The following is an 11,070-nucleotide window of genomic DNA, read 5'->3' as shown; positions in this document are numbered from 1 at the left end:
GTGACATACCTATTTAGTATAACATAAAAAAAGGAAAAAATAAATAAAAAATAACTAAAAAAAATCTAATATTCAGCATATTCTTTTCTTATTTTATTTTATCGTCTTATATCTCTTATCTTTATCTTGTTTTGATTTTTTTATATTTTTTTATCTTTATCTTATTTTGTTTTGATTTTATTTTATATCTTTTATGTTTTTAGTTATTATTTTTTTTCTGCCTTTATTTATTTATTTCTGTTTTTATTTTTATTTTTATTGTTGCTGTTTTTATTTTCTATATTTATTTATTTTTACATTTTTTTCTTCTTATTTTTATGCATTAAGTATAGTATTTGCATTAGTGATTTTTTTAGGATTTCACATTTAGGGTAGACACTTCAGTTACTACTCTTTTATTTATTTTTTTTTAAATTGAAAGTAATTCAGGAAAACTCTAACTAGGAAATACTTGGTTTTTAAGTTTGTCCACATGTGACTCACCTCTCTTTCCTGAGAGTTTACATGAAATGGTACATGGCTAATTCAATATATTTCTTGTAATGGCCACAATTTCTAAATGATCCACGCACAACAAAAGTCACCATCGGAGTCCACATTCCCAATTACAACTAATTACAACAACGACATTCATTTGTAACTGCAACATATTATTATCAGTAATAAACAACTTCAATTCTTCATTTCACTATTATCTGTGTGTCCATTACTAATTGACTTGAGTTTTTTTTATAATTATGTATTGTATTTTTTATTTGAAATTAACATGATTACATAATCAATAATAATAAAAATAATATTAATTTATGTTTATAGATTCAACTTTTATGTTGTTGTACGATTTAATTTTTTATTTTCTCCATTCTTACAAAAATAATTAAATTTTAAACTAAACATTTTTAATTTATTACCTTTTTATTTTTATTTGTACAAATTCATTTATTTCTTCAATAATTATATGTCTAACTATTTAAAACATTAATTGTTTTTACAACCAATACATTTATTTTTTTAATGTATCTAAAATTAAAATTATCAACTCTTTTTAATTTATTAATTCCTTTTTATTTTTTATTTTATTGATTCTTAAATTTACATTTTATTCTATTTTATATTTCTTTTTTTCTTTTTCATTCATTCTAGACAAAAATATAAAAAATTCTAAAAACACCATTCCTAGAATCCAAATTCTAAAAAGTTTTTTTTTCAAAAATACAAAATAAAACCATTAGAAGAAACGATACTAGATAGGAAAATAAAAACAAAAGAGTGTTAGATAGAAAAATAAAAACAAAAGAGTGTTGAATGAGAAAATAAAAATGAAAATAGTGTTATCTAAGATTAAAAAAAAAAAAAGTCGATATATGCTTTACATCAAGTTAAATTACCATTTGAGGAAAATACTCATCCAGCCATCAAATTTAAAAACAAGTTTTGTAACATCTGATTGATGCATAGAATTATATTTGGGATCTAAAGTTTTAATTTTTACAAAAATGAAATTATGACAAAATGTTCAGCTTAAGGGTAAAGTTATATAACCTTGCTACCATTACTCCCTCCAGAATTATGCTAATTTTAAAGCACTGTCAATTCAAGTCTCTCGTGATCGGTGGCCTAGTTCGTATATTCTTTCTAGCTTCAAATAACAATCAGTATAAATCATTTTTTGGAGCAATTTTCTTACTAACACCAATCCCTTTAATAATTAGTGTTCTTAATTTGACAATGTTTCCTCCTGACTTACTCGTGATTTCAGACAAGAAGGAAAATAAAGGTATCCAATCCCGTTACTCCTCGTCATTTACATGTTTGCACACTGTTATAGTAGCAATCATTTTTGCATAAAGCAATAAAATAACAAATAAAAGACCTCAACATTAAAAGTTTTACGCGAACAACGAAAGACCTCAAAGAGACACAAGCATTTGATCGAAGAACTAAGTGTAGTAAGCTTTACCCACAAGCGAGTTTGTTAAATCTCTGGCCCCATGCAATAAAGAGTTGTCAGCCCCAAGGCAAAACATGTGTCCGAGGGGTTCACGCTTACCCATTCCTATTTGAGGGTTATGGATCCTTCAGAAATTTGAGCATAACGTGCTTGAAATATTGTCAAGCTCAAGCATTACTAGAGTTGCATCTGTAGAAAACACGAAGAAATACAACAATCGAAGGAACACACACACCATTAATTGGGAACCAAACAGTTATAGGCCAATTATACTAGCCAACAGTGCCTTAGTGCATATGCATATCTTCGATTTATTCTTCAATGTTTCGGCCATCAAGAGAGCATGGGAAACCAAACAAGAATTGGTAAACATTAATTGAATACTGATTTCGACATAAATGTTTTAAGTTTTTTTAAAACTAAATGATTTTTGGAGACCATGAAATTAAGAACTTCCTAAATTGCTTCTGCGGATTACCTATTTGCAGTTACAGCACTGCACCATATCTTTCGACCGTTGATTTAAAATAATACAACTCAATTTAAAAATCATCCCAACCAAAAAAGGAGGGGTTCGCGTGATAATATCAGTACGAGAAACATACAACAAAACTGATCACCATGGCTTGAAATCCATGGGAAATGTACAGAGCCAGATTGAATTTGGCGTCCTATACATGAGTGATAAATGTAAAGAAAACTAGCTAAAAATCACCACGTACGTTTTCGGAGCCATTCTATTTACCAATACAGAACTTGCCAAATATATTTGATAAAACCTCCTCCGATATATTTTCTCCACTTATCTGTCCAAGGGACAATGCAGCATCCCTCAAATCAATTGTCCAAAAATCCAGAGGCAGTTCCTCATTTATTGATGATTGTAACCTTGCAAGTGCTTCCTTCGTCCGAACAAGTTGTTCACATTGTCTCTGAATCATCGTTATATCAGCAAACACAATCCAGATTCAAGACCTCCCCCCAAAAGAAAAGAAGTTATTTTACTACTCTTTTGTGAGTATGTGGGTGCATGTGCAAAAATGTTGTCTTGTAACAGAAGATCAACACTTGTGCTTGGTGGGAGTAAAAATGGAAAATAGTAGAAAACAGAGAAGTCTTTGTAGAGTCCAACAACATGGTTATTTACCGTCAAACATTTTCTTCTTAGCTAAGCATAATATTGACCATTACTTCTAGTTCAAATTTACCAAATAAAGGTACATGGTATCTAAGAGTCTATTCGTTCCTTCTCTTCCAACTTAAAAGTTTAAGAAAATTTTGAAGCCACGACTTTGCGAGAAAGATGGAAAGCCAAAATGATAGCTTACCTGATTGACAGTCCATCTGCGACCCCCAGCAGGAATGCTTTCAAGACCCACAATCTGTAATACCGCCCTCTCTAAGTCTTGTAATCCTTGACCAGTAACAGCACATGTAAACACATGTTCGCTGAAAATTTTATGACTCTCAAATCCTTTGTCCCATTCAGTCTCAGCACAAGGTTTACAATCTATCTTGTTGACTACAAGGATTACTGGGGTGGATGAGACAGTTGATCCCTGTCTTACAACAGAAAGGTTAAGTAAAGATTGCAGATTAATGTGAACATGCATCTTTTCTTTTCTGACAGCATGGCAGAAAATAATAACAGCCTAACAGGTACCAAGCTTATTACTAAAAGAAAAATGAAAGGTATAGTGCAATGTTTATTATGTTTAAGAGCATTATCCTACAAAATGTAAATTTTAAGGGTAACTACATGATCTAAATGGCCTTTCTGGAGACATGTAATTGATCCCACCCAGCATAAAAAGTCTTTTTACTCTTGTTGTTGACTATAGGATAACAATGCATTTAAGGCAGCCAGGTTGTGTCTGTATGCCAATTTATCATGTCATATCATATTAAGAATATGTTTGTGGTAACATACATAGTTTGATGCTTCCCAGTTAGCATAGATATCTTGATACTAACGTTTCTCTCAAATGATAAATGACACGACTATTTATCCTTCAAATCAAATGTTAATGCTTAATCTATATCAACATAGTATTAAATATAATGATAAAACAAGGAGAAAGGGGAGAAAAAGATTATATGGTCAAACCTTGGTAGATTGAATCCTTTCGAGAAGTTTGGTGTCTTCAGATGTCCACCCTTCAACAGCACTCACAGTCATGATAATTAAATCAGCCCCCTTAGCAACTGCTTCAGATCGCTCTACGCCTAGTAGGAGAATACAAATATAAATTTCAGTACATCATGTGAAGTAATGATGCTAAGGTAAGTAGCAAAACACTAGATGCATACGACAAAATACATCTAATCCAACTATAGCTAAGTCAAATCAGGCAAAATCTATAGCCGTATATCTATCTAATTTTTACTAGATTTTACAAGTGTTTTACTTAAACTAAATTTAAAGCAAGTGATAATTATTAGAAAGCTTGTATATATTTTTCAAAAAAAAAATGCATTCAATCAAGTTTAAGATATCATGAAAACCGAATTACTGAGTGTAGCCATTAAAAAACCTGGATTTAAACTAGTTGAAGACGCTATAACGTCACATTTGAAAGGACACTTAACGATCTATAGCCTAGAGCCTACAATACAGACAAGAGAAAGACGGTGCAACAAAAACAAAGGAAAATAACATAGGTCCTGAACTCAAAGGAGAAAAGAAAGAAAGCCGCACCTATCTTTTCCACAATGTTATCAGTGTCCCTGATGCCTGCTGTATCAAGAAGGGTTATAGGAATACCACTGACACTGATACTCGCTTCAATCACATCACGAGTGGTTCCAGCAATTTCAGTAACTATTGCCCTCTCACTCTGCATGCTACAAGAAGATCATGCTCAATAAGTTAAACAATCACAATGTTTTACGTATACATACATACATACATATATATAGATATATGTATATATATTATATGTGTATAGTTCTTCCGCTTAAATTTAAATTATGTTGAGATGCAGATTAAGTACGTGAATGATTTCAGTTGGCCAACACCAAGGTTAATATCAACAGAAAAGATTCAATAAACAATAAATATCAAATTGAAGTTATCAAATAACCAAAATGACAATGACATACTTTGCTCCATGCATTCAGAAGACTTGACTTGCCAACATTCGGGCGGCCAACTATTGCTATCTGGAAGAATTTCATATATCAGGATAAAAAATAGGAACAGCAGCAGTCATCCTCATATTCACACAGAAATAGAATGACAAATTCATGTTGTATCACAAAGTAATTTAAGTCTAACTTAAATTTATAAAATCAGCATCTCCTCTTATTTACTATAATTTATTTATCTCTTGTGAAATCCCCAACACACTTTTATGTTGGGAATTAGACATCTCAAATGTAACAATATATATTTATGAGTGATCCAATCACAGGTAAAAAGATAGATCTAAACCACTTTGTAAGAGGAGAAACAAACTTCTATACCTATTACAGCTTATTATGCCCTGTGTTCCAAACCATACCTGTAATCCAGATTGCAGAAGCTTGTCATAGTTTGCTGTCTCCAATGCATTCTCAACGTCTCGTGACATGTCATGGATTTTATCCATAATCAGATTCAAATCCAGAGGCGGCATCTCATCATCGAAGTCTAAACGTGCTTCAATCTCAGTAAGCAACTCAATGCACTGACTCCTCAAAGATCGAACAAGTGAAGAAAAGCCACCCTGTCATCAGACGCAACCAGGCAAGTCTTACACCAAACATCATGATGATGATACAGTAAAACATGGAAACAACGTTGAGTTAAACATACCTGAATTCCTTGTAGTGCAGCATCTGCAGCAGCCACAGATTTGGCAGCAATTAATCTTGCAACATTTTCGGCTTGTGAGAGATCCAAACGACCGTTAAGAAAAGCGCGAAGAGTGAACTCGCCTAGAAGAAGAAAACACAAACAACTAATTTGCATTTGGTTGTCGAGAGAGGGTTAAAAAGAGCATTAAGTTTATTCAGAGTAACAGAGACGCACCTGGTTGAGCAAGCGTTGCCCCGGCTTCCAAACAAGTCCTTAGCACTCGGCGCAGACATACTTCGCTCCCGTGACACTGAAGCTCCACCACATCTTCGCGCGTGTACGACCTCGGAGCCAGCATCGGCACCGCCAAGACCTCATCGATCACGTTGCCGTCGGAGTCCAAGACGACGCCGTATTCCACGACGTGGCTGGTGGGCCGCCACGAGTTCCGGGCGGGCCGGAACACCCGGCCCGCAATAGACACTGCTCCAGGGCCTGAAAGCCGAACGATTCCAACGGCGGCAGGTGGCCCCCCCAAGGAAGTTACGATGGCCGCAATTGTGGTCCCATTCCCAACAACCTCGTCTACACACTCTCCCGCTCCCAACCGCTCGTCTTTCTTCACCACTAACTTGTAACTGTCTGAACCTGCGTGGGATTTAACGGCTCTGGAGGTTTTGGAGGGAATAAGATGGTGCCACGTGACTCCACAACTCAAAAGCAACGCCATAGTTGGGCGCGGCGGTGAAGCAAAGGTGGCGCACATGTTAATGTGACGAAGCATGGCACGCAGAGCAGCCATTGCTCTGGTTTCGTTTTCTGTCTTCCTGAAGCTACTGTTTCTCTATCTTGCTATCGATCGTTATGTTCTGACGAAGGGCCCATTTTATCCGTTCCTAACCTGGATTTTGGCCCATCACTCCCTTCAGACCCAATAATGGGCAATTCTATACATTCTTCTTCTTCTTGCACCTCCATAAAAGAAGTTAAATGACAATTTTACCCTTTTTTCCATCTTCTCCATTAAACACCTCTCTTCCCCTCAGCAACCCCATCTCCAACACCAGCACCGCAGTAATTTCTCACCTTCTATGTCACTGCTGTAGTAGTCCCCAATACCTCTCACCTCTGCGCCACAACTGAGTAGTCAGTCTCCTCGTCTAAACAAAACAAAAAAAGTACTTTCGTCGTCTAAAAAAAAATGTATTTTAAATTATACAATTCAAATAAAAAAAATAATATTTTATATTATACCATTTTGAAAAACTTTAGTATTCTAGATTAAACAATCTAAATTTGTATTATGGAAGACACAATTTAAAATAAAATAAAAAAATTATATTCCAAATAATTAAAAAAAAATTAATGTATAATATAATTTTTCATCATAGAATTATAGAATCTAGAATTCGAAATACAATGTATTTTAGATTATATAGTCTTAATTACAAACCAAAATTTATATTCAAATTAAAAAAATTAGATTTTAAATTGTATAATTCATAAATTAATTTTTTTATCTCAAGGTTGAAGAAAAAAATATGGAAGTGAATGAAAAAATTGGCCCAATAATATATAGAGTCTCTAGGCTGCTTCTTCCTGCACCTCTATACCTTCTTGTCCCACCCCCATAAATTTTTCTTATTCCAAAAATACCCTTTTCAATATTCTAGATTACATAATTCGGAAGTCTTTTTTTAGATTCAGAATTAGCTTCCAGATTATATAATCTGGAAGTCTTTTGTGATTAGCTTCTAGATTACATAATCCGGAAGTCTTTTCTATACATAAGATTAGCTTCCGGATTATGTAATCCGGAAGCCTTTTTTTCAGATGTGTTATTAGCTTCCGGATTACATAATCCATAGGCTTATTATTTCAAATCCAATGGAGTGAAAAAAAAGGATAAAATAGTATTTTCATATTTAGTATGGGGTGATACAAGAAGGTATGGAGGTGTAGGAAGAAAGAGTCGAGTCTCTGTTAAGGTTACTTTTGTTTTTGCTTCATGCACTCCACTTTTTAGAGAGGCTCTATCAAGGTAATAAAACATTCTAAAACACAATGGTTGTTCGATTTGTTGTTAGGTTGATGGGATGGGTTAACTTACTATTATTTCACAAATCAAATATATGTTTTAATCAGCTCACAAATGAAATATGGTATAGATACATAGACGATTTAAAGATTATCTTATGATTTAAAAATGAAGACACACTATTACACAACTTTCAAGGAATATATAACCCCATTGATAAAAATTCATAATACTTTATCATAATGTGTGTGTTTTACTGTTCTCATGGAAAACATTAGGAAAAACTCAATGAGAAAATAATGCAAAGAAGAAATATAGGAAGTATTTATTTCTTCTCTTCATATAAACAATCATCTTCACGCTTGACTTTGTTAAAAAAAGCTAGATTTTTACATCAATGTAGCTCTTGAATATTTATATTGTCCATTTTCTTAAGATTGTAAATGGAAAGGAATTTGAACAAAGTATGTTGTGTCATATTATTTTTCTAAAGTTAATCCATAATTTATGTTATACTTTTCTATAATGACTTACCTCATGTAAGACTACTTGTGTCACACAATTAGATGATGTGATTGGTTTCATATGCCCATAAAAAGACTACATTATTCATGTAAAATTTGTTGTTAATGATCTACCATTATAAATATTTGATAAATAATCTGTATTCCCATAATGAAATAAATATTATTTGGAAATGTTTAAATAAACCAAATTCATATATGTCATAAATATAAGATAAGGAAGTATGTGGTATATCTATTTTGATGTCTTTATGTAAGATAATAATATGTTTCAATAAATTGACAATAAATGATATATCACTGAAAACAATCACATATTGTGCTTTTTGAGACCGTATATTTTTTTTGTTTTTTTTTTTATAATTTTCAAGTATCTTTGTATTTGTATTGGAATGTGATTAACGACTTATCTTCTTTTTAGAGTGGTTATATATATTGGACCATGGAAGATCGTTCTAAGTCAGGAAAATCTAGAATAGTCACAGAAAAAACACTTTTAAAAATTATTGTGACTTATTTATACAAAATAAATAAATAAATACTTTTGTGTTGATCAAGAAATTTTTTATTATTTAAACTATAACTAATATATAAACTGTAATGCGTTTGTGCGTTTAAATTTCTATCATATTATTTTATTGTATTAAGTTAAAATTTAATTATTTAATATTTTTTATTATTTTACATACTAACGTGTATACTAATTATAAATTTAATACTTACACATTTTATGTGCGAGTGATTTAAATGACATCACTAACCAATGAATTTATCCAATGAATTTAATTTGTCAGTAAATTCTGATTAAATTATTTGTCCTGTAGAAATTTAAAAATATTTATAATATATAAATATATATTATAATACAAATTTAAAATATATTTATTACAAAAATATATTTAAAATATATTTACAAAATAATTATTTTACATTATTATCTGAATAAAAAAAATGTTATAATTACATATTATTATAAATATATTATAAAAGATATATATGTTAGATGCTTTCCTTTATCTCATAATAAAAGAAGCTTGTGTTTTTTTATTGGAATTTAAAGTTAATTTTTTCCCTTTTTATATTGTAAATTCATACTTAGAGGAGAATTTTGATTGTGATCTCGTTATCAAACCATGACCTTCCTCCAAAATTCTCTAACACGATTTCGGATAACGTGAAGAAAGTCATGCTAATTTAGCACGACTTAAGGTTGACGGGTTAGAAGTTGTGCTAACTTGACATAATTTAAATTGTTTTTGAAGAAACCTCACTTTAGTAAAAGAATAGAAAAAAACTATGGTGGCAAAAAAATCCTATTTATGAAAACTCTCCAAACAAAATGTAATGCAGATAAGATAACCATTATATTTCATAGATACTCTATTGTATCTTCTTCTTTCCCTCCTAAAAGACTCTATATTTTATTATAAAGATATTTAACCGTGTATACATTCGTATCACAATCTTTCCAGGTCCAATTATCTTGTTTTCTTACTTGAATAGAAATTGTCCGAGATCAATCATGAACATTTTCAGTTGTTCTTTTTCCCACTCAAACCACTCTCTACGTCATTTTATTGTCCACTACCAACCTTCTCCGCACTAGTGGACCATATTTCATATACTACTTTCATTGTCACACAAATTCACATATAACTGAGGATACTTATCTCTAGGAAGGTTATGGCCAACCTAACAACATTTCTCCCAAAATCTTATCATGTTTGCATAACCCTTAGACAAGATTATATTGGTATTGAACCAAATTCTAGTTTTTCCCTTCTTAAAACACTATCTTTATGTTTGCATAACCCTTAGACAAGATTATATTGATATTGAACCAAATTCTTGTTTTTCCCTTCTTCAAACACTATCTTTAAATTTCTTCACCACCTTAACTCTAGCCTATGTTCACTGTTATCGTCTAAGTTCCTCCATAATCTATACTTTCACCAAAATTTCTTTCCATAAGCCTTCATATCTAATCCTAATTTCCACTTCGATTTTCCTAATAATACAGGCATTTTCCTAATAAGACTAGGTTAAACATTTCATTATCTCTTGTACCTAATCTGATCATCATCTTTCGACATACATATGAGAATTGAAATCGAATTTATGCTTCAATTAAAGTCATAGAATATATAACTACTTCATATATTCTACGTATTGATCGACAATTACTATCTTGTATATAAAGGGAAGAAATTCATTTAGAAATTTTGACGATTCTTCTATCTCAAAAAATACTATTGTGAGTAAAAATAATATTGTGATAATTGTAGTTTACTTATTTTAAATTAACCTGACATAAAATGAAATCTGAACTTAATAAATGATTACTTTTTTTGACTGACGATCAATAAGCATTCCACAATTTTCTTTTGACAATGATCTATCAAGCATTCCACAATGTTCTTTTGACAAGTCTCTAGTCCTTAAGTTGGATTGCAGTCAACCTTTCACATTTTCCCTTTGTCTTATTATTTCAAAGTAACTCCTCCTGAATTTTGACCAATGTCAAACAACAACAAAATAGTGTCATTGAAAGTTCTCAATTCAAAGAACACTCACATCTATTTGTCTCTCACTAATGTAATACTAAAATAAATTTATTTAATAATAAAAGTTTTCTTTTTATAAAATTACAAAAATATGTTAAACACCATATACTAGCATTCTAGATACTTTATACATTGATGTTTTGACACACGATCTACCAATAAATAATATATATATATTTTTTCGTCTTATCTTATTTTTCTATCATATCAGCATC

The 11,070-nt window shown here is 31.4% G+C and overlaps 1 protein-coding gene across 2 annotated transcripts; it reads right to left on the bottom strand.

Annotated features, from left to right (window-relative positions):
- Positions 1-2,492: 2,492 nt before the first annotated feature.
- LOC137821876 (tRNA modification GTPase) lies at positions 2,493-6,593 on the bottom strand. 2 transcript variants are annotated; one of them, XM_090295862.1, is made up of 8 exons: positions 5,964-6,593; positions 5,748-5,869; positions 5,455-5,658; positions 5,054-5,113; positions 4,650-4,795; positions 4,059-4,177; positions 3,280-3,510; positions 2,493-2,883 (listed from the first exon to the last, which is right to left on the bottom strand). In XM_090295862.1, exons 4-8 carry the CDS (start codon positions 5,065-5,067, stop codon positions 2,689-2,691), a joined length of 705 nt encoding a protein of 234 aa, XP_090151988.1. In that variant the 5' UTR covers positions 5,068-5,113; positions 5,455-5,658; positions 5,748-5,869; positions 5,964-6,593; the 3' UTR covers positions 2,493-2,688. The 2 variants fall into 2 exon arrangements, with proteins under 2 accessions (XP_090151988.1, XP_068482766.1); XM_068626665.2 differs by having other exon boundaries at positions 4,650-4,788; positions 5,964-6,590.
- Between the last annotated feature and the right edge of the window lie 4,477 nt (positions 6,594-11,070).

This window comes from Phaseolus vulgaris, chromosome 9, assembly GCF_051622355.1.
Source record: "Phaseolus vulgaris cultivar YP4 chromosome 9, ASM5162235v1, whole genome shotgun sequence".
Taxonomy (NCBI): Eukaryota; Viridiplantae; Streptophyta; class Magnoliopsida; order Fabales; family Fabaceae; genus Phaseolus; species Phaseolus vulgaris.
The sequence above is the reverse complement of the archived record's forward strand: the minus strand, read 5'-3'. Positions and strand labels throughout refer to the sequence as shown.

Coding starts and splice junctions, on each gene's coding strand:
- LOC137821876 (XM_068626665.2), bottom strand. CDS start 6,531: ATGGCTGCTCTGCGTGCCATGCTTCGTCACATTAACATGTGCGCCACC. Junction 3,511..4,058: donor AAAGGATTCAATCTACCAAG/GTTTGACCATAT, acceptor GTTGTAAGACAG/GGATCAACTGTCTCATCCAC. Junction 2,884..3,279: donor GCAGATGGACTGTCAATCAG/GTAAGCTATCAT, acceptor ACGATGATTCAG/AGACAATGTGAACAACTTGT.